At 51.3% G+C, this 27292-nt stretch overlaps 1 protein-coding gene across 5 annotated transcripts in view; it reads left to right on the top strand.

The window, feature by feature from the left end:
* The window catches only part of GRK4 (G protein-coupled receptor kinase 4), a 46827-nt gene extending 23147 nt beyond the window's left edge, over positions 1–23680 (top strand). For 4 of the 5 annotated variants that reach the window (XM_031685540.2, XM_031685532.2, XM_072947000.1 and 1 more), the window contains 11 exons: positions 1701–1793; positions 2712–2775; positions 5781–5921; positions 7902–8092; positions 9526–9563; positions 15938–16027; positions 16892–17100; positions 20174–20311; positions 21856–21993; positions 22474–22611; positions 23527–23680. In XM_031685540.2, the coding sequence (XP_031541400.1) occupies positions 1701–1793; positions 2712–2775; positions 5781–5921; positions 7902–8092; positions 9526–9563; positions 15938–16027; positions 16892–17100; positions 20174–20311; positions 21856–21993; positions 22474–22611; positions 23527–23580 (1294 nt within the window). In that variant the 3' untranslated portion in view covers positions 23581–23680. The remainder of the gene's footprint in view (positions 1–1700; positions 1794–2711; positions 2776–5780; positions 5922–7901; positions 8093–9525; positions 9564–15937; positions 16028–16891; positions 17101–20173; positions 20312–21855; positions 21994–22473; positions 22612–23526) is intronic. The other variant, XM_072947007.1, reaches the window with a different exon arrangement.
* The last annotated feature ends 3612 nt before the right edge of the window (positions 23681–27292 follow it).

The raw sequence follows: 27292 nt of genomic DNA, 5'->3' as shown, positions 1-27292 counted from the left end.
GTAAGTTGACTACAGTCGTTGACTGTATTCATTTGCATAGACTGCCGAATAACGCAGGTGTATTAGAATAAATCGGTGTTTGTGTTGTTCTTTCATGGACATGCTTAACTACCTTTGTAAAGATGGTTTAACTGAACTGAGAGGATCAGAATTCTTAAACTGGTTCCTACAGGTTTGGAGTTGAGCTGCCCACAGGCTCCAGGGGAGAGGCGCCCGGAGGCCGGGGCCAGGCACCTCCTCACCCCCGAGGTAACTGAGGGCTTGGCCTCCGGGACGGTGTCTGTTCCAGGACTGGCGGAGTAGCGGCTTCAGAGCTTTTCACCTCCGGACCCTGTTGCACTCTTAGAAATTACTGAGGACCCAAAGAGCTTTTGTTTATGTGGGGGTGATTTTAAACACTAAGACAGCACACATGCTCCACTGTCTGTCACAGCAATGATGTTGTCACAGGCCTGTGGCCTCTGGAGACCCCTCTGTGAGAGTGAGGTTTTGTACAGGTAATTAACGTCTCAGCATCTAATGTAGTTTCATTCCTGAAGACTCCCTGATGGAACACTTCCTTGGGGATCCTTGGAACACACTTTGAGAATCACTGCTCTGTAACATTAGTCTGGGAACATCTGAAAAACCTCTTTTTACAAAATAAAGAGAAACAAACCAAATGACTTGCTCAGAATTCTAAAAGCAATGGAAATGCTGGGATTATTCCCAAAGCCTCCTCAGTTACGACCTACTTACTAGCAGCTCCCCTTAAACCGAGACCGTTCCCTTGCGGACCCTGCCCGCGCCAGGGAGACGGCTTCCTTCTCTCCTCATCGGGGCCGCTTCTGCTTCCACGCCGCCGCCTCCCTGACCCTGCAGGCCCGGCCCTGTGTCCACAGACCGGGCGCAGCTGCGGGAGCCCTGGGGGCCTGTCTCATAAGTGCACGACCCCTCCCTCCTCCCCCACCGCGCCGGCGCATCTTCATGACGGACCTCATCCGGCGATTCCTCCCGTGTCAAGCCCCGAGCTTGCCGTCTACTCCGGAAACGCCTGTCGGCCTGAGAGCCGCTGTAAACCACAGGCTACCTTCTGCCCCTCACTACTATATGAGTAGAAATCGTTATTACTTCCTAATAAAACCATGAATAGAACCTAAGAGGCGTGGCTAATTACATACAATTTCTTCAAAAAATGTTTAATATAAAATAATTAATTGAGTGTTTTTTTCAGGTTTAAAAGGTGGAATCACATACCAACAGTTCCTACCGTATGATTATTATCATTCAGACATTACTCTAATCTCAATTACAAAGAGTTTATATTCCCTCCTGAAGTACACATGCCCTCACGTGTGGGTGCACTTGCGCTGTGCACGCGCACACACACACACACCCCCCTCTTAAAAAATTTTAAATGATTGTCTTTCTACTGGTAGATTGTTTTTATCAGGTAATTATTTCTCTGATAATTCATATACATAAAAAGAAATTCTGACTTTGCCATGGTAAATTGATTCATTTCTTTTGAATTCTTGCCTTCATGTCCTCACTGGTAGCATTAGAAACTAGTGTGGAATTCTATAATTGCAAAATTCGGTATATTGAGTTGTGTACAGTGATTCACTTTCCCATATCAATTGCCCATTAATGCACGAAAACACGGTTGTTTTCAAATGTAATGCAATAAATGTATATAATTGCATGAAATCTTTTTCTAGAGTCGTCCATAACTATTTAAGTGGAAAACCATTTGAAGAGTACCAAGAAAGCTCATATTTTTCTCGATTTTTACAGTGGAAATGGCTGGAAAGGTATGTTCTGATTTAAAATCGGGGGGAAACAGGCTGTAGCTTCTCTTGGCTGCACGCTGTTGGATGTGTACTTATCCACCTGTCCAAATGCTATTGGAAATCTTGGGTTGTATATGGTATTTGTGTTCAAAAGTTATTAATATTCATTATATAATTTCTTCCAATTCAGTGGACTGTGTTTTCTCTTTTTAAAATGGCAGTTAGCCGTGCTGGCGCAGCAGTTAGAAAAGAAAGCATGTCCTAGACTCACAGGAATGTAACCGCCCCCGTGGCTCGGTCTGCGGCGTCGGCCTCGGCCGGCCCTGGGCCGGCTGTGCGTCCTCCCGCGGTGACCTGGCCTGTGAGCTTCAGGCCCTTGTTCTGCAGAGGCTGCTGGCGTCCCCAGGGGGACGGGTGTGAAACGCTGGGCACCGTGCTTGGGCACAAAATAAGTGGTCAGAAGGTGTTACTGCTGCTAGTGTTGATGATGATGATGATTGCAATTATTATTGACTATGAAATGTGCCGTTCTAGTCCATACAGGCTTCTTTTGAGGCTCTGGTATGAGCAGCACTTTGAGGCCCTTTCCTGAAAGGGCAGTGTAGACGTTTTCCCCAGCAGCTTTCTGACAGGCCCGAATGCGTGCGTGTTTCACAGCGCGGGCTGGCTGCAGGTTTGTGTTTAGTTAGTAAGGATAGCTGACCATTCTGCATCTCCCTTCAGTGTTTTCAGTCAGTGTTGCACGTCAGTGTGCTTGTCTCCTAAGAGCTGCCCCGCCGAGGCAGCCGCAGTCCCTGAGCACAGGCACCCTGGGCTGGGTGCCCTCTTGGGGCAGTGAGGTTCCCAGGGGAGGTTAGGACAGGAGCTCAGCAGGCTTTTCTCTTTGAAAATAACAACGTGATGTGAGACCTGAAACTTTACTTTTTTTTCATTAATTAGGCAACCAGTAACAAAGAACACATTTAGATATTACAGAGTTCTAGGAAAAGGCGGATTTGGAGAGGTAAGTGACACGTGACCGGTCAGGAGCTGTCCTTCCAGAAAAGCAGACAGCAGGGTGATTGAAAGCCGTCCGCTTTACCAATACGTTTAATTCCTTACTGTGCATTTGGGGAATAATTTTAGCAACCATGAGAATTAAGATTGAACTTTGAGCAAAAGGTGCAAGCTTTTAAAAAATTCAGAGATCTGGAAAAAAATTCACTTCATATTTCTTAAAGAACTTGTTTACTCATGTTCCATGTTGAGGCTCAGTAAGTTTGTCCTGATTGAAGATATTATTCTGTTTGCATATGGTGGAATTTCTGTTACTCCATTTCCATGGTTTAGGACTAGCCTAAAAGTTCATGTAGAATGGAGTATATTATTAAATATGCTTATGTAAGTTGGCTCTGTTTGGACATTATGTACCTTACACCTACACTGAAAGCTGTTAGAAATGTGGAAATCTGGGAAAATCCTAAAGAAACTGCCCAAAATCCATGAGACATGGTCTTTGAATAGGATGGCTCTCCTCGTGGAGACCACTGCAGTAGGCAGGCAGAGACTCCCATGCAGTTCTGTTCGGGGGATTTAAAAAGATTTTAATTGTCTCATTAGTCATCTGGAGTGATCGTCTTCAGTTCAACTATCTCTAAGTCCCCAGAGCCAGGCGAGCCGGAGAGGAATTGACACCGAGTGTCTAAGTCAGAAGCAGGTCACACGGCCCACATGTGGCTTAAAGCAGGTGTGCTCCCAAGTCCAAATGAAGGCCAAAGCCAGAGCCACCAGAGTCCTCTTACCACGAGTGAGAGAGCGGGCCCAGCAGTGGCCCCTCCAGGGAGGCCTGTCACCCGTGGGCAGCGACATGGGAACAGGCTGGCTTGAGAGCCACGGCTGTGGGGGAACTGGTCGCATTGGACCTCCTGTACGGCTCTGGAGACCTTGTAGAGTACTTTGCAGAATCCAGCCAAGGGCTTGCTGTGATCCCTCATAGCAGACACTTCTGTGGGAGAGCCCCTCTGTCAGGTGCACCCGGGACAGGCAGGAACGCCACCTGCCCCCCTTGGTCCCCCGCCTTGCCTCTCACCACCTCTCACCACAAAACTCAGACCTTGTGCGAGAGCAGAGGAAGGCGTCTCAAGCACATGGGGCTCGTGTCTACAAAAGCACAAGGTTCTGGTTATAGCCACATACAAGTTTCAGAGTGACTCTGTAGGAACACGGGAGCAAATTTCAGCTGCTGTGGAAAGACTTGGTTTGGTGTATATACGATTTTATCGATTACTTTTTAGCACATTTGTTTGTTTTTCCAAACAAATCGTCGTGTGGACGAATAAACCATTGCGGCCCTCACAGACTGGTCTGGATGCACTGCGCCCGCATCAAGGCCCGCGCGGGAACGGACAGTCCATCTCCGTCCCACATGCCTCTTAGACCCCTACGAGCCTAGCGCGACAGCCTCGGTGCCCTTCATTCTACGTCCCAGTAGTGCATTTACTTTTCCAGATGTCAGCAGCTCTGCTGGGGGGTTTGAAAAGGCAAACGTTCTGCCCTCGTCTTGTCGACAACAGCGCTTTCACTTAGGCCTTGGGTCCCCTCGGGGCAGATCTGTAGGGTCCTGAGGCGGGCGCACCAAGCGGGGTGGGGTGGCATCTTGTGTGCGTGGCATTGGAGACTGCGTAGTGAGTGAAGGAGCACGTCCTCACGAGCTGGGCAGCCTGAGGCCAGGCTCCCATCCCTTCACTCCCAGCTGGGACGTGGGGTTCACCATATGGCCTCAGCCTTAGGAGGGGTCCTGACCCTGCTTCACTGGTTGCTGTGGGGAGCCCTGAGGATTTGGGTCCAGTGGTGGTGCAGGGCCTGACACCCTTACCTCTTCTCCCACCTTTCTCTGATTTGGCAGTTCCACAAGAAGGAATTCATCTTAGGTTAATGATAAAGAGGTACACAAAGACTTACATGCCAAGACCTAGTGGAGGGAAAATGATGACATACATTTTGGAACAGTCACATGTTGGGAGAATATTTAATGGTGAGAAAATAGTCACACTATAAGATGAAAAAAAGGAGGTTATAAAATATTGTGTGTTCTATCATATAAGCCTGATTTTCCCTAAAAGTCAGAGGTTGGGGGAGCGGGTATATATTCTTGCATATACACGTACAAAGAGAGACTTAGAAGCTTATACAGCAGAATGTTAGTGATGGTTGTCTTGGAATTTCAAATGTTTTATCATTATCCTTATTAACACTGTCAGTATTTTCCACAATGAACTTTATGTTTTACCATTGAAATTATTTTATTGATGGGTAAAATTATGTCATGTCTTATATTTGCTTTTAAAGTAATCCTGTGTACATGTGTGCACGTACATGGGTGGGTTTGTCTGATGGGTGCGTCTGTGGCGTGGAGTGGGTGTGTGGCACGTGGGGGAGTTGCATGTGCGTGGTGTGTGTGTGTCTGTGGGTGGAAGTCAGGTGGAACGAGGCACCATGCGTTGATGGCCTGGAATCCGGAAGACTGGTACCTGTTTCTCGTACTATTCTCTCCACTTTTGTTTGTTTGAAATTCTTCATAATATGAAGTTAAGTAGCATATAAATATTAAGAACTAGTTAAGTAGGATAAAGGTATGAAAGTCTATGGACTTCTATGAAATACATTTTCTTATCCGTATTCTTGAACTTTAAAAAATTAAGAATCTGTTTAGTTTGAAAAACTTCCGTTCGTACACAGAAATAAAAGACATAGGGAGACATTTAAGTTAAACCGATGCCCCATGTTCACACATGAACGACAGGTTCCATTTGTCACCGTCCTTGAGCTTACGAGGCCCTTGGCGGTCTCAGCCCCCTCGTGGAGCCCCCAGGACAGCTGTGCCTGTACCTGGAGTGGTCTGGTTCAGCAGAAGCCGTTGCTGCTCTTCACCAGAGGGGTTGTCATGGGGAAAACCATTTTCTTTTTGTAGCCTAAGAACTGTCGGGTAGATAGAAAGCCTTTTTTTTTCTTTCTCATTTTTTAATCTAGGTTTGTGCCTGTCAGGTGCGAGCTACAGGAAAAATGTATGCCTGTAAAAAGCTAGAAAAGAAAAGAATAAAGAGGAGGAAAGGGGAAGCTATGGCTCTAAATGAAAAAAGAATCCTAGAGAAGGTTCACAGTCGATTTGTAGTAAGTATCTTCCTTCCGTTCTTGCTGTGCTTTGCTGGATAAGTCGCATTTTTTCAGCAGGCCTGCCGCTAAGCTTGCCTCGTCTATCACTGCAGCTTGGGGTGTGTCTAGTTCACGTATGTAGGGCTCTGCTGTCTGGGGCTGTTCACCAGGAGGGGTGCGGGTCAGCTCTCACTGGACGCGGACAGGAAACAGTGGTGATGCTGAACTGGATGTGCTGTAAATGTGTTGCCGCCTCCGCCCCTCATCAGGCCATTACTCCTCACCCCGCGAGCGAGGCACTGCCTGGCCAGGCGCCCACCCTCTCTGGTGGCAGCTGAGCTTGCCCTGCAGTTTGCCGTCAGCCTCCAGCTGAGTGACAGGCTTGAAGACACTGCTCTGGCCCATCACCTCACCTGGGCCTCGGTCTGTTTCCATCTCTATCCTCTCTCTGACATCTGGCAGCTTTAGTGCCCATTCCTCAGTTAGCACAGCCCAGTGTGTGAAGCCCCAGATTCCACCTTGACCAGTTCAGGTAAGGATTGAACATCTCGGATGTGGCTCCAGGCCGTACATTTATTAATGTGGTTTCTACCCACCTAGTTACATGTTTCCTATAACCTCTACTGCAGTGTGAGGTCTGATTGAAGGGAGACAGTGAAAGACAGGTCATAAAATGACTTGTAGTGTCATTTATTTCTTAGTACTGAGGTCAGCTGCTTTGTGCTGGGGGACAGATGTTCTAGAACAGAGGCTGTCTCAGCCATCATCTGAATTTAATGGCAGAAGTTTATGTGTAGATTTGTCAGTCTGACATGCACTACATGAAAATCTTCAAGAAAATAGGCTCATTCTGGCGCTGCTTTAAACATACTCGTGTAGCTACCTTGAAACATTGAATTCTGTAACCTAGCTTTATGAAAGGGACATAAATAGTTATAGTTTATTTTACTTAAATAGAATATTCTTGGTTTCTATACTCTTGGCCTCTAGAAATACTTTCCTCTGTCCGTAATTCTGTTTCTTCCCTTCCTGCTCATGGTTGATCACCAGGTCCTGAGCAGTACTGATGTCGAGTTCATCTCCTCCTCCTCCCCCCAGCCCCACCCACAGCATAACTGTGTATGCAGACAGTCCAAGACTTTCTAGATAACTAATTGAAAATTGGCCAAGTTATTAGATGTGACACCAATTAGATATGAAACAATTAGAAAATTAAAATTTTAAATTGATACTATTTACAATAGCATCAAGAAACATCAAAATCCAGGCAAAAATCAAGTAAAATATGCAAGACTTACACACCGGGAACTATAAAATACTGTCACAGGAAACTAAAGAAGACCTGAATGAACGGTGGAGTACCATGTTCATGGATAGGAAGACTCAGTGCTGTGAAAATGTAGGTTCTTCCCAAATTGACGTATAGGTTAAATGAATTAAATGCAGTCCCAGTCAAAATCCCAGAAGGGCGTGTGTGTGTAAATTGACATACAAACCAATAGAAAAGTCGGCAAAAATCTTTGAACAGGCGCTTCATAACAGGTGTTCCTAAATGCATGAAAACATTTGAGAAGTATCCCCTATATTTACATATGCAGAGAAATGCAAGTTAAAGCCACAGTAAGAGACCACTTTGCCTCCACCAGCACTGACTGACAACACAAGACCTCCCTTGCATTGCTGGGGGGGTCTTTAACTTGTATGCTGAATGCAGGCGTTCTGGAAGTGTGGGCTATCTGTGCTCAGTGATTATCATAGCTTTGAGGAATCCTGATCCCAGGTGTCTTTGTAAGGTTTTGCCACCTACCCACTTAAGGTAAGTTCTCTGCTTTCAGTACGGAACAGCTGTAAGGTCTTCCGTGGGTAAAGGTGTGCGCCTCCCTGAAGCATGTGGTATAAATCTAACATGGATTATTTGACTCTTGTTAGCAAGTAGAGTAAATCCCCAGTGAATGAGCAGATGTCTGTGTTTTGTTTTTATGATGCTGTCATCTCCAGGTTAGTTTAGCCTACACTTACGAGACCAAAGATTCCTTGTGTTTGGTGCTAACCATTATGAACGGAGGGGACTTGAAGTTTCACATTTACAACTTGGGCAAGCCCGGCTTTGATGAGCAGAGAGCTGTGTTCTATGCTGCAGAGGTGTGCTGTGGCTTGGAAGATTTACAGAAGGAAAGAATCGTGTACAGGTAAGCGACGTGTGGACTTCTTGGGCACAAAGCCTTCCGTCCTGAGCCTTGCTGGCCGTTAGGGGTCTGAGTGGGGGGCAGCAGTGCCAGGGCTGGCCTCTCACTCTGTTGGAAATACGGCCAGTCACACGTGGGCCTTGGTTTTCTTTTCACTTCTGTTCTGTCTCTAGTGAGGAGTCTTTATTTGTTAAGCTGATCAGATACAGCCGTGCTGCTCGTGTGAGCCTGAGAAGAACCCATTTCCGAGAGTCTTAGCCATTCCAGCAGTCCTGCTGAGGCTGCGGCCCGTGTCCCAAAACGACAGTGTCTCAAAACAATGACACTGACTTTGATGCTTTTTCATCCTAGAATTCAGTAAGGAAAATTAAACATAATGGTTGGGATCAGTTTCGTGTGATCGAGAGACTGAGTTTTAGGGAATGCAGCACTTCCCCCCGCCCCAAGACACTCTTCTCCATCTCCCCAAGCAGCTCCGTCCAGGCACCTCTGCGTCCATCTGCCGACCTGCCGACTCTGCAGGCCACTCCCTGGTGTGCGCGTCCAGCCTTGCCCTTTTCCTCAACCCCCAAGTGCCTGTCTATCCCTTGCCCTCTTCCTCCTCATATAGTCCAGACCCTCCTGGATCTGGTCACCGAATCGCTCCTGAGTGTTTTTCAAGTGACTCTATTGTGACAGGACCTCACCTGAACCAGGGTTAAATATAAATCCTTTGAAAACTAGTGTTTTTCTCTGAGGGAAAAAGCAAGTGGCTAGAGTCACTACATGTACGGCGTTTTCCTCTTCGGTGATGTACGTTTGTTTCAAGTTGGTGGCATCTGTCCTCCTTCACGGTGAGCTGTGCTTAACACTCCCTGCTGCTGACTGCACGCTTCCTGCTGCCAGCCCGGGCGTCACCTGACGCTGCACAGCCTGGAGAGCGGGGCAGGTGGTGATCACACTGGGTCACAGTGTGGACGCTGAGGCTTGGAGGCGTTACGGTCACACAGCAGATCAGTGGCAGAGCCAGGGTTTGAGTCTATGTCTGTCTGACCCCCAAACCGAATTCTTCTAGGATGGGAAATTTTCTCAGTTGCGGACATTTAAAAAGTGTATTACTGATGAGGGAGCTGGAGCCGAGTCAGTTAAGGACTGATTCCTCACTGCCGGCTGCACACCTGCTCGCCGAAGTGTCCTCTGTTGAGCTGCGTCCCTGCGCAGAGAGTGAGTGCCCTTGCTGCGCGTGTCCCAGAAGAGCCTTCTCCTTCCACGTGGCCACGGAAGCCTTGCGAGGACACGCGGGGCTGGTGACTTGCTCCACAGAGAGTGGTTTGTTACACACCGCTCTTGCTGTTGCTTGTGTCACAGGGGTGTCTGTGGGTCCTTCTGGGCTGCCAATGAACCCCAGCATCGAATTCCGAATAACTGACCTCTTCCTGTTGTTTCTTCCTTTGCAGAGACTTAAAGCCCGAGAACATCCTCCTGGATGACCGTGGTGAGTGAGCGGCTTTCACATCCGAAGTGTACACTTTGTTCAGAGGGACTTGGGGACAGAAAGTTAACGTGGACTTAGCCATTTAGTGCTGAGTAGACACAACGGAGACAGAGTGACTCTCTGTGTTGGGTCCTTTAAAAGATAAAACAGAGATATCATTGTCATTCCCCTGTATTTCGCCAAGAAGCAGAGATGGTTATAGTTTTTGGTGTTGGAGTTTTAGAAGCTTATTAAACTCTAGGTGAGAGTATTCTCCTCTCTCCACCTCTTGCTGTTCCCCCTCGTCTTGCTTTATTCCTGAGTTGTGCGTCCCCGCGCCCTCCTAAGCCCGGCTGCCCCGTGCTGTCGTCTCTTCACAGAGCGGGTGTCAGGGCAGCAGCGCGGTGGCTGTGGGGCCTCGTCCACCGGCAGCGGGGACCCTGGGGCAGTGGCGGGGAGTGGCCCTTCAGGACAGGCTCTCCACCTCGGTTCTCGGGTGACAGCTGCCCTGAGAGCGGGGGGCTGCAGCGGCCGGGGCGGTGTTGGGAGCTGCTCTCTTTGGGGGGCTGTGTCCGTCTGAGAAGTCATCCGTCACAGCCAAGAGTGGGAGGCAGGGCTGGAGCATGGAGGGCAGAGGACCCTGAAAGCCAACCTGGGGCACATTTAATGCAGAGACCCCTCCGTGCTTCCCGTCTGTCACCCACCTCGTGCTCAGAGCAGCTGCCCGGGGCCGGAGGGCGGTGTCTCCTCCATGGGAGCAGAGCATGGCCCGGGCTGCGAGCGTGGCTTTGTTTCTGCTTCATGCTGCGCTGTGACCAGTGGGGACGGAGCCTCTTAGAGAGGGGAGGGCGTGCCCCACGCAGAAGTGAGGGCGTCACCAGGATATGTTGTTAATCAGAGAAAAGTCACGCAGGATGTACCATTCGGGTAGAAAGAGGGACGAGTCACGTGTGTTTGTGTTTGCTTATAAATACAGCAGGACACGTCCAGGAAGAGTCACGTGAAAACGGTCCCTCTGTGTGTACTTAGTGTGCGCTTCAGCTTCTCACAGAGGAGAACAGCCCCAGCGCGCTAGCATTTTGACTGAGGCCATGTTGAAGCTGCAGAAAACGTGCGGAGTATTGCCGTCTCGGCACTGGGTCAGGGGCGCGGTACTCGGTTCTGGTACGCGGAGCTCCCGTAACCTCTCCCGCCGCTTCTGTGTAGTCCTGTTTGTTGTGGTGCCAGGTGAACATGCTGCCAGTTAACGATCACTTGTAAGTGGGCTCGAGGAAACCCGTGCAGGGATCTGTGGGTCTTCTCTGGTGGCTCCCTCCCCTCCAAAGCTCTGCCCCACACGTTTGAGTGGACTGAGCTGTCCCAGGCTCTGACTTCTGTCTCCTTGACCCGGCAAGGCCACCTGTTCCGCTCAGGTCCCCCTCCTGCGCCGTGGTCTGAGGGTCGCCCGGGTAGGGTGCCGGGAGGGTTGGAGGGCCGGCTTCCGGACTCTCTTCTCTCAGGAGCCATGGTGCTCGGCTGTCTTGGAGTCAGTGTCCAACAGGATTTTTTGACCATATTTTAAATTATTTGCAGTGGAAGAGCAAGTTTGGGATCAGTTAGTCCTTCTTGGTTGGAAATAGATTCCAGTTGTTCTTAACTGTAGTTCATTCCAACTTATGAATTATTTTTCCAGTATGTTTAGTGCTTTTTGTGTTTTACTTAAGAAATCTTACCTATACCACAAAATGTCCTATGTTTTACTCTAAAAATGTTAGTGGTTTATCCTTCCCATTTGCTTCTGAAGTCCCTCTGGAATTGAATTTTGTGTATGATGTGAAGTAGAGGTTACAATACATTTTTTCCCAAATGTATAACCAGTTGACCAGCACCATTCGTTGAAAAGAGCATCTGTTCCCCTCTTCTCTGAAATGTGACCTTTGTGTAGATCTGCTTCTGGACTCTGTGCTGTAACTTCCTTGGCTACTTCGTTTATCCTTGGACCAATGCCATAGTTTGCAGCTTCGCAGCAAGTTCGGGTTCCTGTTAAAGCCCTCCGGCTTTGTTGCTGCTCTTTAAGGTTGCCTTCGCTGTTCCCAGACTTCTTCATTTCCAGATGAACTTTTATAATTGGTAGATTTCCGAGGGGAAGCAGTAATGTGCTGGAATTTCTATTGGGATTGTATTGACTTACAGAATAATTTTCAGAGAATCTTAATATTGAACTTAATATAGATAGCATCTTAATGTTGAGTCTTTGAGTTTATGAGCATGGCATATAGTCCTATACATGTGGGTCTCTTGGTTTCATTCAATATCACTTTGTAGTTTCCTTGTAAAGTTCTTACCCATTTTTGTTATTTGATGTTTTTCAATAGTGTTGTTTTTAAAACTTCATTTTCTATTTACCTGTTGCTGGTGTTTTGAAATACAGCTTGCACCAGGCTTGATGTTTCACGTTAGCGTGTGGCACCTCGTTCTGACTGATGGACTAGTGCTGGTTGGTGTGAAGTCCGCAGTGGTCGTGAGGGTCCACTCTGTGTTTTACGCTCTGTAGGTCTTGACAGGTGCGGACCGATACATGTCCATCATTACTGTGTCGTACAGAGTGGTCTCACCTGCCCTAAACTCCTCTGTGCTCTGCCTGCTCACCCCTCCCTCCCCTGGCCCCCGGCAGCCACTGATATGTTTGCTGTCTTCGTAGTTTTGCCTTTCCAGACTGTCATACAGTTGGAATCATGCAGTATGTAGCCTTGCAGATTGGTTTCTGTCACTTAGTAATATGCATTTAGGTTCCTCCATGTCTTTTTGTGGTTTGTTAGCATTCCATTGTCTGGAGGGACCATGTTTATTTTTTTATCCATTCGCCTCTCAAAGGGCATCTTGGTTGCTTCCAGTTTGCGGTGATTATGAATAAAGCTGCTGTGAACATTTGTGAGCAGGTTATTATGTGCACATGCATTTTCAGTTCATTTTGGTAAAAACCAAGGAGCGCCCTTGCTGGCTCGTATGGCAAGAGTATGTTCAGTTTTGTAAGAAGCCACCCAGCTCCTCCAAAGTGGCCACAGCATCTCGCGTCCCCACCCACAGCGATGAGAGCTCCTGCTGCCCCGCGTCCTCACTGCACCTGGGGCTGGGGTCTGGCTCTTGGCCGTTCTGACAGGTGTGGCATCTTGTTTAATTTGCGTTTCCCTGGTACCTTGATGTGGGCATCTTCTCATAGGCTTGCTTGCCATCTGTGTCTTGTTCAGTGATGGATCTGTTCAGGTCTTCTGCCTACTTTTAATTGGACTGTTTGTTTTCTTATTACTGAGTTTTAAGAGTTCTTTGTGTGTTTTTGATACTAATCCTTTATCCAGTGTAAATGTTTTTAAGTTTAATGAAGTTCATCTTGTCGATTTTTTCTTCTGTGGATTGTGCTTTTGGTTACACTTGCGAGTGACTTCATGTCCAGTGACCACTGCATTCTAGGCATCTGTAGAGTTTTGGGATCCGGTACATGCACCATCATGCCATCGGCAGAGGGCCACGTCACGTCTGCCTTCCGCGTTCTTAAGCTCTTTGCTTCTTTCCTTGCCTCGTGCAGTAGGACTTGCAGTGTGATGTTGACGTCGTAGCAGCAGGAATTCTTTTCTTGCTCCTGACCTCGGGGATAGCCTTGTAACATATCACCATTAAGCATGAAATACGTTGTTGTGTTTTTATAGATACTCTTTTTCAGGTCTAAGCCTTTTCCTTTTTTAAAAAATAATGAAAGGCTGTTGAATTTTGTCAGTGCGTTTTCTATCAGAATGATTATTCTTTTTTCTTCTAATATGGTTAATGTATCAGTTAATTCTCCAGTATTAAACGAATCTTTCATTTCTGAAATAAATCTCGCTCGGGCAGAACATGCTACCCTTTCCCTAGGCTGCACGAATGTCAGGACCACGCTGGTGTCTGTCCCCGCCGCAGTCCCTGGGGGTCCAAATGTCCTGACTCTCGGCGTCCAGCTGCCCCCAGCCCTGGTGGGAGTCCGGGCGTGAGCAGCAGAGAGGTTCCGTGTGTGTCCCCCACTCTCAGTCCACAGCCTCTGGTTTGACCAGGGTTGGCAGATGCTCCTGAGGAAGACACCTGCTGCCCCCGTCAGGGCACCTTTGCGTGAGTCTCCTGCTCAGAAGCCAGTCCACCCGGGCTGGCTGGGCGGCTCACTGAGGTCCGTTAGGCTCTCCGGGAGTGGCCGGCAGCAGCCCAGGCCCACCGCGGCCTTCTCCGCGCCACCCCGTTCCAGGCAAGACGAGGCAGGAGCGACAGAGCTCTGCCTTTCTTGATTTCAGGAGGCTTTTCTCCTTTTCTTTGTGGTCTTCTGCTCTTAGTTGTGAAAAATGTACCCTGAACTGTACTTCAATTTCTCTGACTTGAGAAATGCAATTGATTTTAGAGTACTTACTGTCATGGAATTCAGATGCCTAGGGGCTGATTTGCACCGGCGTGCTGTGGAACCTAAGAGCAATGCGACTGTTGAGTGCCTCTTCACTTCCCACACAGCAGCTTGTTGGGTTTTCTGTTTTCATCTGTAAAGTGGAACTTGACATTTGTGATGGAATTTAGGGTGAAAGAAGCTGCTTATCATCTGTTCTGGATTGTGAGGTACTTTTACCATTTGTCCACCCTAAATATGGAAGCGGTCTTTTTTGCAAACTTACAAATTAAGGGGATTTGGTTTATGAAATTCAGCTGGTGGTTGAGATGACAAAGAAAACTGTATCATGCTTACATTTTCTCTAGAGGCTTTCATATTTTTATGAAGTAGATATATTCCTAAAAAGTGGGGTAAATAGTGAGTTTTTGAAAAAACCAGTAGCATTTTATTATTGACAGTGATTTTAAAGGAAATCCTATGCATTGTACTCTTGTGTCTGTAAAAGTATTTATACGGATAAGGATCCTATTTTTTTTTAACATAAACAAAATCCTATTATTAAAATCCGAAAGATTTAACAATTCCGTAATATCACCGAATATCCCCCTGGCTTTATTTTCCTTAATCATTTCATAAATGTGCTCGTAGTTGTGTCCTGAGTGTCCCGTGACACCCACACTACATTTGGTTGATACCTCGTTGGGTCTTTTTTGCCTTCAGAGGCTCCACCGCGCTACTGCTGCTTGTCAGTTTGTTTGTGAAGCCAGGTATTGTGAGTGGAACTGTGTTCCTCCAAAATCCATGTGGTGAAGCCCTGCCGCTGGCTGCCTCAGAACGTGACTGTGTCTGGAGACAGGGTCTTTAGAGAGGTGACTAAGGTTAAATGAGGTCCTTAGGGTGGGCTGTCATCTGACAGGACTGGCATCCTGGTGAGGACCGGAGGTCAGGGCACTGGCACACACAGGGAAGACAGTGGTTGTACTTTTCATTTCTCAGTTTAAAAAGTCACTTTTTAATAAAAAAAATTAAGACGAGGGGTGCTGACATTTTCGCAACAGGCCAGTGCTCTACTGGGACATGAAATTCATCAAAGTGGCATTGTTGAGGGGTCCTCCCGGTGGAAAGGAAGACGCTGCTGCTGTGGTAAACGGCAGAGCTGGGCCTGGCAGAGCTGGGCTCCGCCCAGGCCGCGGCTCCGAGCCTGCCCCCCCCCCCCCCCGCGCCCCACTCCTGCCCCCCCGGCCGGCGTGGGGCGCCTGGCGCCCGTGGTGCGGTGCGACTCGGGTGCCAAGGAGGCCTTTAAAACGCTTTCAGTGCCCTTGGAGGGCACATCGCATATTTTTAAGGCTAAAGTGTTAATATTTGTTGGCCGGTTCATTCGTTTCCTCGATGAGTATTTCCCGAGCAGCTGCGATGCGCCAGGTGCTGTGTCAGCAGCCGGACTCGCGGCGGTGAGTGGGCTGTGCGCGGCGTCTGCCCCCGGGGCTGCTGCTCTTTCTGGGCTTGTGATTTTCACGAGGAACTGAATAACTCTAAATTCTCCTGTATAAAGGCACTGACACGTCGCAGAGTTTAAGTGAAATTCCTTGATTGTATTATTTCCCTGACCGCATTACCGTCTGTTCTTCAGAGAAAACGCCGTCTGCCGGCCTGCTGTTGTCTCTGTCCAAAAGCCTCGGCGCTCTGACAGGGAGCGCCCACGTGCTGCCTCACGGCCGCTGTGGCGTTTGCTGCAGCTGTGTTCGCTGCAGTCGCGCTTACGTGCTGTAGTTACCCAGTGGCTGTCTGTGGCTGAAGTGCTTCCTGGTCGGTCGCCAGGCACAAATCTAGCTTCTTGCTGCTGGTGGAACGGAACGCACCACACAGCGTTCTACTAAACATGCAGAAGTTAAGTGTAATTTTAGATTTAAATGTTTCCAGGTATTAAATGCTGTCACTTCCATACGTGTCTTTTCCTTTTTTTGCTGTGAGAGTCAGCCTGACCCTGTGACCCGTGTCGTGTGTTTGACCCCCACAGGGCACGTCCGGATTTCAGATCTCGGTTTAGCCGTGGAGATCCCAGAAGGGCAGACGATTCAAGGAAGAGCGGGGACGGTCGGCTACATGGGTACGTGAGAGACCGCTGCCGCCGTCCTCCGCCCCCAGCCCTCAGTTACACAGTCACAGAGACTAACGTGCCAGGTGCTGAGGTCAGTCCTGACCGCTGCACCCGTCCCCAGCCTGCCCTCCTCCTGCACAGTGGGGCAGGGGCAGGACGGGACGGTGGCCCCTCAGGAAGCTGCTACTCCGAAGCCTTCGTGAATGGGAGCCCCGGCCTTGGGTCAGCTCCAGAGGCATGGCCTCATGGTGCCTGGCCCGGTGGCGCCGTCCCAACACGGGGAGCCCCTGACGTGAGGGACCTGAGGGCCTCCGAGGAGTCCTGCACCGGCCCCCCCGCCCTTTGTTGCTGCTGTCACCTGGCGCTGGGAGCGGGTGGCCAGCGCCCCTGGGCGCCCTGGCTTGGCTCTGCCTGCTTGGAGGTGGGGTCTTCCCTGAGCACCATTTCCCTTGTTAGTTACTCTGTGGCGATTCCTTTCATCCTCTGTGAATCGTGCCAACTGTTTGTAATAACAGCTCTATTGAAATGTAATTCATATACCGTAAAATCCACCAATCTGAAGAGTACAATTCAGCAGACTTGACTCTACTCACTGAGTTGTGCACCTGTCACTGCTGTCTAATTTCGGAACAAGTTTCGTCCCCTCAGAAGAGAAGCCCTGTGCCCACCAGCAGTCACTCCCCTCCCTCCCCTCCCCCCCCAGCCCTGCCGCCACTAATCTGCTTTCTGTCGTCGTGGGCTTGTCTGTTGGACGTGTTTGTAAGGTTCATCCATGTGGTAACAAACGTTACTTTTATAATGTGTTATTTGGAATTAATTACAAGAAAATCTAAAACTGAAATTTAATATAAATTTCCTGTATTTGTTATGTAGCTCCTGAAGTTCTCAATAACGAGAACTACACGTTTAGTCCCGATTGGTGGGGACTTGGCTGTCTGATATATGAAATGATTCAGGGACATTCTCCATTCAAAAAATTCAAAGAGAAGGTCAAGCGGGCAGAGGTGGAGCGGAGAGTGAAGGAGGACACAGAGGAGTACTCCGGGAGGTTCTCCAAGGACGCCGTGTCCATCTGCAGCATGGTGGGTCGGCTCGGGGAGGGCCATGGGGGTGAGCTGCTCACTGCTCCGGGGACCCGACCGCCACTCAGTCCGTCTCAGGAGAGGCCACCGAGAGCCAGGTGGCCGCCCAGTGCCTCCCGACGCAAGCGCCAGGGCCTTCCTCTCAGGGCAGCGGGGAATGGGGTGCTCAGCTGCCCTCTGGGTTCTGGTCGCTCCGAGCAAAGCAGAGCCGAGTTGGTTGTCTGCTTCCTCAAGAGGTGCCGTTGGAGAGGGGTGGCGGCGCCTGGCCCGTGTTCTCCCTTCCCAGCACAGCGGGCCAGTTTCCTGGGAGGCTGACCATGGGGCAGAGCCGCAGGCTGCTTTGCAGCGGTGAGCTCTCCTTTCTGCCCACATTTCTTCTCCCTTTAACCAGTTGCTGGGGACTGTGGTCCCAACAGATGCCCTGAGTCGATGGCCTGCCATGTGCCTGCCGCTTTCTGGGTGTGCTGAGGGCCTTAAAGACTGCAGGTCACAGCGGGGAGGTGGGCCCCTGGGGTGCAGTCGGGCTTGCCTCTTGTGTGCCCCCAGGGCTGGACCCCTTCCCTGCCCCAAGGCTGTCCCCTCCCGACTGTAAGGGATGAGGGCAGCTCTCCTTATCACTCACTTCTCCTCTTAAGCCAATACTTAGGATTTTCTGAGCACATAAATGTGGCAGGACAGTGTCAGGGGCTCGTGTGGATTTAAGGGGACACTGGTGGCCCGACTGCGCGTCATGCTCCCGCCACGCTCGGCAGGATGGATCCCATGGGCTCAGAGCAGGCGGGGAGTCGGATTCAGTTAAGCAAGTGTGAAGAAGCGGGGGCAGCGTGTGCAGAGGGCTTGATGGCTAGGCCGTGGTGTCCAAGCGGGTTACGGAGGGCAATGAGGAAATGGGCAGACGCTGGGCAGCGTGTGTGCCTCAGCCCGGGGGCCACTCCCTCCTCGCCTGAGTCAGACGGACTGGGGCGCATGGGCAGGGAGCTGCTTGAAATGCAGTCCACGCAGGACTGGCAGGTTGTGGAGAGCGACGGTGTGACCCAGGCAGAGAGTGTCGGCATGGGCATGGAGGACCGGGCCACTGGAGAGCCCGAGGGGGCTTGGGGCCCTGCAGGGTGTTGGAATCAGTGGGTGTGTGGGTAACTTATGGGAGTTGGTGGTGGAAAAGAATTCTTTTGGTTTCCCTTTCCTTTGGTTCCCATACATGGAAGAAAGAGGGAAGGAAAGAGAAAAAGTTGGCTTTTTACAGTAATCCGAATGGGAGGCCAGAGGGAGCCCTGCAATGGATACCTCCTGTGGTTTTCTGTGCTCGGCGACGTACTGTCTCACCTCGCAGTGGATTTCTGAGATGTTCTCGCAGGCTCGCAGTTGAAAGGTTGAGAGCCTGACTCCCGTGGAGTCCCGTGGTCAGGGGCAGCAGGTGGACTTGAGCCCAGGCTTTCTGAGCAGGGCTGTAGGGCGCATTCCTCTGCGCTGTCTGGTCAGGCTTTTGGATGCGTGTGAGTTGGCAGCCGCCTTGATGAGGGAGCCGTGGGATCCTTGAGGTGTCGTCAGGTGTTCGGCCTCACACTTCATTTTCAGGTCTGCGTTTCATTAGCAAAGAACAGCTGCATCGAGCGAGGCCTGTGGAGCCCCTGCCCCGGCTCGGTGCTGGGGACACACAGTGAGCTGAGTCCCTGCAGCCACTGCCCCAGAAGCTTCGAGTCCAGCAGGAAATCCTGGCCTGAGCAGTTCCCAAGTGGGGTGCTCACAGCCGTGGTGAGGGGTCCTCAGGGCCAGGTCGCAGGGACCCTGAGGCAGGAGGCTGTAAGCCCAAGAGTCCAGCGGAAGTCAGCCAGGCAGAGTCCTTCTAGAAGGGAGTGGGGTGCCTGCAGGCCCCGGAGCAGGCCCAGCACAGTAAGTCTGAGGAGGGGGAGAAGTCGGGGTGCTGCTGCTGGTGCCCAGACGGTGAGGGCTGCGGGCGCTCTGGAGCAGGCTGTGCCCTGGCCTCTGCCTGGGGCTTCCACTGATACTCAGAAGAGCAGTGGGAGCTGGTGGTAAGGCTGGGCCACGGCTCAGCCAGCTTCCCCATGAGGCCCAGGAACTGACCGTTAGGCCCTGTGGGTCACCAGCACTGCTCCTCTCGGCCCCTGTGGTGCAGAAGCCACTGCAGCACCGGCCGGGCTGCCAGCCAGCTGCGGCCCACCCGCGGGGCTGGGCGTGTGAGAGGTGGCCTCCGCTGCAGCCTCCCAGCCCCTGGTCTAGGCCACGTTTGTAGGTCCAGATCCTTCCTGCGTGGCTTCGAGCAGAGAAGGACCTTTCTGACTGATGCCGTGGAAGAAGGCCTGTTGGAAGTGTTGGCACTTGCAGGCACACTTCATTTTGCTGTGTTTCACATGTTGAAGGCTTGTAATAACCCGGTGTTGAGCCACTATTTTCCCAGCAGCACTATTTTTAATCATGTACATACATGCCTTTTCTAGGCACAGTGCTATTGCACACTTAATAGACTGCAGGATAGAGTGCACTGGGAGACCACGACGTTCGTGGGACTCGCTTACCACAGTCCTCACATTGCTGCGGTGGTCTGGGGCCCGCCCTGCAGTGTCTCTGAGGTCTGCCTGTGTTAATACATAAGAAAGCAATACTTTGAAAGAAACACTTTGTATTAATTTTAAGAATACACAGTTTTTAGAACTAGGTTTGCTAAGTCTTCGCCTCATCTGAGGCCCTTAGTGATCTGTTTAATTAATAGATTACAGTCACTTCTGATTACAGCGTAGCTTGGCATGGAAGTGGTATCTCTGACGTTTCTAGCAGCTTCTGTTTCTTTTAAAAAAAAATCCTAATTTTTACATGGTTAAACTTTCCTGAAGGATGTGCTTAGCCTACTCTTTATTTGCTGGCAGCTCAGAGGCAAAACTTCTAGTTTCAACTCCTTTTTGAAGCATCACACACTCTCAGTTAGTAAAATCTGAAGTAATGAGGTTGGTTGATACTTTGAAGCTCAAGTGTCTTTGTTTAGATGGAGCTGCCCCCTCGTCTTGGGCTGTCATTGTGGAGATTTTCTCCTTCATCCCCCGTTTCTGTTCTTCCTCAGTTACTCACCAAGAACCCCAAGCAACGCCTGGGCTGCACGGGCGAGGGAGTGGCTGACGTCAAGGGACACCCTGTGTTCAAGGACATTAACTTCCAGAGGCTGGAAGCCAACACGTTAGAACCCCCTTTCTGTCCCGATGTAAGTGTGTCCCACAGGGCAGCGGGGTCGGGCAGATGCAGAATCACCTGTTGCCGCCCTGGTCCCCTTCCATCCTCCCCCAGCCCCCAACGCCCTCGGGCCATCCTCCAGCCCTCCTGGCAGAGCTTGGGGCCGCTTCCGTGCTGGTGGAGCCTGGCCAGGTCACTGCCCTGCTCAGAAACCTCGGCACCGCCCAACCCCATCCTGGGGTGCCCCATGGCCCCTTCCCGTGTCCGCGCTGGCCTGCCTGCGGCTCCCCGCTGCGGGTCGCACAAGCCCCCCGCTCCGTGGGGAGGGCCCTGGAGCGGTCATGGGAGCCTCCTCCTGAGCGTGCTGGGCGGCCCAAATGTGGTCGTGAGTCCCAGGCCCTGCGTGGGCCCGGCCCGTGTCAGAGCTGGCGGGGGTCCCCTCCGGACCGCGTGAACGAGTGAGGAGGGCGGTCTGCGCTCCATCCTTGCTCTACTGCAGGCGCCTTACAGGGACGTGAAGCCAGGGTGGTGCTGCAGGACAGGACGGACGGAAGATGCACAGTTAAATGGTTTTAGTTGTGCAATTCACGAGAGATTATGTTTATTTTATATCGAATGTGCTATAATAGTCACTTCGCCCTTGGAACTCGTTCACGCAGTTCATGTGTTTGAACGCCTCCCACCTGCCACACCGGCTCTAGGTATCAGAGCCACAGGAAGACGAGCGGGTGGGGTCTGTGCCGTTCTGGACCTGCTCGGGCTCGCTGAGATGCAAGTAAAACAAACTGCGAACAAGGAAGACCCCAGCGGGGCTTCCCGAGGCCTCCTGTCCCCAGGCCCTAGGGCTGCTGGGGGTCCTGACCCGGGAGGCGGGCCCCCACAGCCGGCTCTGAGGAGGGAGATGACAGCGGGTGCAGTGCTGGATCTCCCCCCCGAGGGGTAGAGGTGCCAGGCCGTGCTGGGATTCCCCTGACTTAACCAGAGGAGCCCATGGGGGCCCATTGCTGGAGCGTCAGAGGGGGACATGCTAGGCAGTTTGGTTGGCGGGAGGACAGGGCCCAGTCCTCCCATCTCCCTGGACTGTCCCCAGGGCTGGCCTGCCCCTCGGCTTGCTGGAATGGAGTAACTGAACGACAGCTGCTCTCGGCCTTCTTCTGCCCCATGGCTGGGGGTGATCCCAGTCACCGTCAGGCCCGGGCTCCAGCACTCAGTGCGCGTGCGTCCCAGGGGAGCTGTGCAGATGGCCGGGCCGGGCGCTGTGCATGAGGGAGCTGTGGGCTGGGGCAGGGGTCAGTTCCAGCAAGAGCACCTCGTCCGCCCGTCTCCTTCCCCGGCCTCCACTCAGATCCATTGTCCCTGCGGGAGAGGGAAGGGCGGGCGCCTTAGGAGGCTTGTGGGCAGAGGGTGAGTGAGCTGGAGCAGCCAGGCCCACGGGCAGCATTCGAGGCTGCTCCCGAGAGGCCAGGCCAAGCCGGGCAGTGGTGGGGCTGGTGCGTCAGCTTCCTGCACGGTGTGCGTGGATGCAGAAGCGGGGGTGGCTTCCAGCACATCAGCAGCCTCTGTTCTTGCTGACAGCCACACGAGGTTTACTGCAAGGATGTCGCGGACATTGATCAGTTCTCCTCAGTGAGGGGCGTGTACCTGGACAGCAGCGACAACGCCTTCTACAGCCAGTTTGTCACTGGGTGTGTCCCCATCCCCTGGCAGAACGAGGTACTGCCCTCTGCAGCACAGTGCCTGTAACTGGAACTGTAACTGTTCCAGCAGCGACGGAAGAAAATGTTGTGTGTGCAGAGTGGACAGCCTCCTCTTTAAAATATCTTTTTAGCTGTTTTGCACGCAAATCTGTGTGTGTGCGCGCGTGTGTGCGTGTGTATGCATGTGTGTGTGCATGCATGCTTGGAGGTAAAATTACATGTGGCAGCTGCCCTGGTCCCTTCACAGGAGGTGGACAGAGGTGGCCCTCTCGGGTCTGCCGTGCCCCCTGAGCAGGGCTCCCTGAGCAGGGCTGGCCGGCGCCGTGGCTCCCACGGGAGTTGACCACTCTGGGGACTGCCGGGGGCCACGTGACCCAGAGAGGCTGGGAGGCAGCGGAAGTAGGAAGGCAGGAGGGTTCGGGTCCGAGCAGGGTGCCAGGGTGCTGGCTGGCTGTGGGACCTCCACCATGTCTCCGTCTGCCCTCCTGCCATGCAGATGATCGAGTCTGAATGTTTCAAGGACATCAACGAGAGTGAGCATGAGGAAAATGTGACATTAGATCCAGCAGAGAAGGCACAGCAACCAGTTCCCAAACCAAGGAGAAGCTTCTTGTACAGACTTTTCACAAGAGGGGTAAGGGTGGAAAATGTGTTGTTATCATGATGGTTTTAATGTGATGTGTAAAAGAAAAGAAATACTTCACCAGGGTGAAACTCCCTTTGTGCAGCTTTCTTTTTTTGGTGTTTGTCATACAAGACACTTAACGTCATCTAAAAGCGAGCTGAGTGGCGCTTTTTAAGTCCGGCGAGAAACATCCTCACGGTGATGCTGGCTGTCAGCATGAAAACCCCTCTGATCCAGAAAGAAGGAACGGCTTGGGCTGCGCTGCCGGTGACAAAGCCTTTTGAACTAGGCCCGGAGCTAGCTTCTTGTAGAACGATCATAAAACAGTGCCTGTCACTCCCGACTTAGCCTGCTGCGTCGCTAGCCACGTCCACAGGGAAAGCCGGTCCTCCTTGAAGCGTGGAGGAGCGGTCTGGGGAGACTTCCCACAGCAGCGTTACACTTCGACGCCCCCGCGTCTGCGGCCAGGCGGGCTGTCCCGCCTTGGCCTGTCTGCTCCTGAGGGGTCTGTGCCGAGGCTGTCCGCTGACATTCTCATCCCCCGTTTTTCAGTATAAACTCAAGCCCTGGGTGGTGACAGCCTCTCAGCGTGTGTGACCATGTCTCCTATGAGGACTGGGGTTTGGGCGGGAGTGACCCCTCACCTCAGGGTGAATCCGCACTTGTCCACACCGGGGGCACTCAGAGACCCTGCAGCCACCAGGAGATGCTGGGGAGGAAGGAGCTGCTTTGCGCACTCCGCTCAGGGGGGCCCGCCGGGTGGGGGTGTGCGGGGAGCAGGGCGTGCCCTCCCGTTCCTCTGTGTGCAAGCCCAGCGTCCTGCACGAGGTGAAGTCAGCTCCCCTGGCGTCTTCGTGGACCCCTAAGGCAAGCTAGGCCGGCTGTGTTAGGAAGGGATTGACTGGCCTCTGGCCTGTGTTGCAGGGCTGCATCAGCACGGACCCCAGCGAGAAGGAGGAGCTGCCCGCCCAACGGTGACTGCTCGCCGTGCAGCGGGACCTTCACCCGGGAACACGTGCTCGAGGTCTCATCCCATCTGTGAGCTGCAATAAACACGTGCGACACATCTTAAAATGTGTCTATGAGTCTGTAGAGTTTTCTTCATTCATACCTGAATTGTCTTGTCACTAAAGCTAGGCGGAAGAAAGGCTGTTTGAGGACCACTGTGATGCTCAGAAACCCCCTGGATGGACACCTCTGGGCTGTGGCTGCAGAGACGTGGGGGTGGGCGGGGGCATCAGTCCGGAGGTCCTGCTGCTTGCCCCTGGTGTCCCCCTGGGCTACTCCAGGAGGGAGCAGGTCGGTGTCCCTTTAACTGGCCCTGGGTTAGAAGGTGCAGCGACATTCCTGTTGGTAGCTCCCCGGCCTCTTACCAAGATTCTGCCGGCCTGCAGCGTGTCTCCCGGTCCTCTTGTCCACCTGCTGAAAGAGGGTGCTTCCAGGACCCTGAGGTCAGGGCTGGGCTGGCGGGGCTCCTTACCCTCACTCTGGAGTGTGTGGAAAGGGCTTCTGCCCTCTCTGTTTTGTTCTCTGTGTTTGAAATCTGGTGCGTATTCACAGCACAGCTCAGTTCAGACTCATTACATCTCAGGTGCTCAGCAGCCATGTGTGGTCAGTGGCCACGCAGCCCCACACCTACCTTCCAGGTTACAGAAAATACAAGGGGTACAGGAACAAGCTGAATTATACCCTGCGGAGGCAGTCAAGCCCACAGTGAGGGTGCTCCACAGGCACTGGCCTGGGCTCCTCAGAAGGTCAGGGTCAGGGGGAGAGTACATTTCAGGGGTAGAGCGCATGCCTGGCACGCATAAGGCCTTGGGCTCAATCCCCAGCACCGCCACTGAAAAAAAAGGAAGTCAAGGTCATTTAAAAACCACTGACAGCAACGACAACCACACAGGGGGCTGCACGTTAAAAAGACACAGCCACCAGGTGCAGGCCGCGAGACGCGATCTATCCTTGTTTACAGAAGCTTAGAGAACGCATTTGGGGTCACTTGGGTATTTGACTCGGGACTGGAGTTTAGGCGACATTGGCCGGTTAGGTGAAAGTGGTATTGTGGCTCTCAGTTTTGGAGACACCTGCTGAAGTACCGAGGGGTAGAGCGCGGCGGTGTCTCCAGCCTACTTTCAAATGACGGGGGCGGCGTCTACATGCAGAGAAGCAAGTGTGACGAGGTGTTAGGAGCTGCCGAGTCTAGAGGAAGGTATACTGGGTGATCACTGGACTGTTCTTTTTTTAACTTTTTGTACATACAGGAGTGCACCCAGTGTGTTGCGAGGAGAATGGAGTTGAGGTGGCCGGAAGTAGGGAGCCAGTCAGGAGCCCGCAGTGGCTCAGGCAGGCGGGACGCATGGACACAGAAGGGGTGGGCAGGTTTGTGCTCCGATCTGGGTGTGGGAGCAGCATGCATTCTAGCACAGCCTCATCCGCCGGGCTGTGAGTGTGCTATTTACACTACTCCCTGCACCCGCACACAGTTTAAGAGCCCATAGGTGGTGTATGAATTTAACTGAACCAGTTTAAATACTAGCCTGTATTTAAAGTAAAAAGTAAAGGGTAGAAGCTAACCAAAAGGAAAAGTGCTTCATTTTTATTATATTGATATTTTATTTCCCATCCACAGGTCCAGCATGTGTTGATAATGTAAATCTTGTTTCCTTCTGAAAAAGTAATGAGGACGCTGGCAGTGGAACTGAAACCATCTTGACAACAACAGAAGAAACAAACAAAACCCAGAGAGACCCAAAGCAGCTTTTAGAGATGAAAGTGTGCTATCTCGGCTGTGGCGATGGTTCCACAGGTGTTGCATCTGCCCAAACTCGTCAGATTGTATACGTTCGTTAAATGTGCGGTTTTTTGTATGTCATACTTCAAGAGAGCTGTTTTTAAAGAAACCCTGAAATCATGGGACAATTCGATTTGAAAGTTATAATGTTGTACAAGACAAGGTGGCCACACCTGGGGACAGAGCAGACAGCAGTCAGCACGACAGAGCTCCAAACTAAGTCACCACCAGATCCCTGCTGCACCCCTACTGTGTGAGGAAGGCGGGCCCCGGCCTTGCGCAGGAGCTGCCGGTGGAGGTCCCGTGACCCTCTGGGAGAGCAGGCGCAGGGAGAAGGGGGCTCTGTGCTGTTTTGGGTACAGCTGTGTGGTTGAGGAGGCGTGGGGATGGGGAGCCCATCATGCAAAAAGCATCTGTCACGTAAAAATGGGATCCTTGTGTCTTCTCGCTCATTATGAATGTTGCCTTGAAAGCTGTTGAAGACAGGGGTAAGGGCAGGACTCCAGGACACCCTCAGGGAGCCCCTACCCGCCAACACTGGCCGTTCATTTGGTACAGCTGCCCGATTACTGACCAGCTCGACTCCAACTGACTGGATACAGGTCTCCCCTTTTCCCTTGAGAGACGTCAAAATGCATCATGGCCAGGAAGTGGGCTGCAGCTGGGGGGTTGCATATATGTGGTCATAATGTGAAATAATTCAGTACAAGGAGGCCTATACACATTGTACAACAGAGCGAGTGGTCTCAACTCACCAACGGAAGGGAAAGGTTTTCAGATCAGGGCACAGGGCAAAACCCAATTCTGAGCTGTTTCCAAGAGACACTCTTAAACAGAGTGAGGAAGGTTAAAATTTACCACTGAGAATGTGTATCAGGAAAATGCAAACAAAAATAAAGCAGCAGTCACAATCAGAGTCAGGCAAGGTAGAGTCCAGGCCAAGCAGAAAGGGCGCTTTGTAATGTTGAAGATACAGTTCTTAAATGAGATGAAGTGGTCAGAAATAACTATGCACCAGTTAGCAGCCATCACTGCCCCAAAGCAGAGCTGAGGGGTTAATCCAGCTCTCAGTCCCAGATAGATCAGCCCTAAAGAGCACAGCGAGGCGCAACTTAGGAACGTGTGTGCGTGTGGACGGACAGACGGGTAGATGATACACTGATAGACCGTACGTTCTACAGTGGTGATAGAGAATGCGCCTTCTTTCCAGCGCCCGTGGAACAGTCATGAAAAGGGACCGTATATTACGTCACAAAGAAAATCCTAATACAAATTCTGAAAAGATGTAAATACGGTCGAGTATTTGATTACAAACACAGTGGACCTGAAAATCAGTAACAAAAGCAGAAACCAAAGAGGCTTTGGCACCAGGAAATTTAACAGCCTCTACTGAAGTCGTCTTGGGCCAAGGAGGACGTACGATGGAAAACTGCAGAGCTTCTAGAAAACAAAAAGAAGACCTGTATTTCTGATGTATGGGATCAGCTAAGTAGGGCCCAAGGAGAAAACGCAGTGAGTGCCGGAAAATAAAGGCATTGAGCCTCGTAACGCCAAAAGATTGAAAAAAGCATTTAAGAAAAGCAGAAGGAAGAAAGTATTGGGACAAAATAGAAACTCGTGGCTATGAAAGAGAAAAATTATAGCTCAAATAATAGACATTTGTTCTTAAAAATCAGTCATTCAGTCAATCAATCAATCATCAATATCTAACCCAATTAAGGAGGTAAAGGGGGAAAATACAAATACACCAAAAGATGACAAGGGGCGAAGATCTCGGAGAAATTAAAGACACACAGTGCTTGGCACGGCTTTCTGAAAAGAGACATAAAACCTGGATGAAGTGCACTTCTAGGAAAACATAATTTACCAAAGTCAGCCACAGGTGGCCTAGAAAATCTAGAC

This window comes from Vicugna pacos, chromosome 2, assembly GCF_048564905.1.
Source record: "Vicugna pacos chromosome 2, VicPac4, whole genome shotgun sequence".
Lineage (NCBI taxonomy): Eukaryota > Metazoa > Chordata > Mammalia > Artiodactyla > Camelidae > Vicugna > Vicugna pacos.
This window is presented reverse-complemented; position numbering and strand designations above follow the sequence as displayed.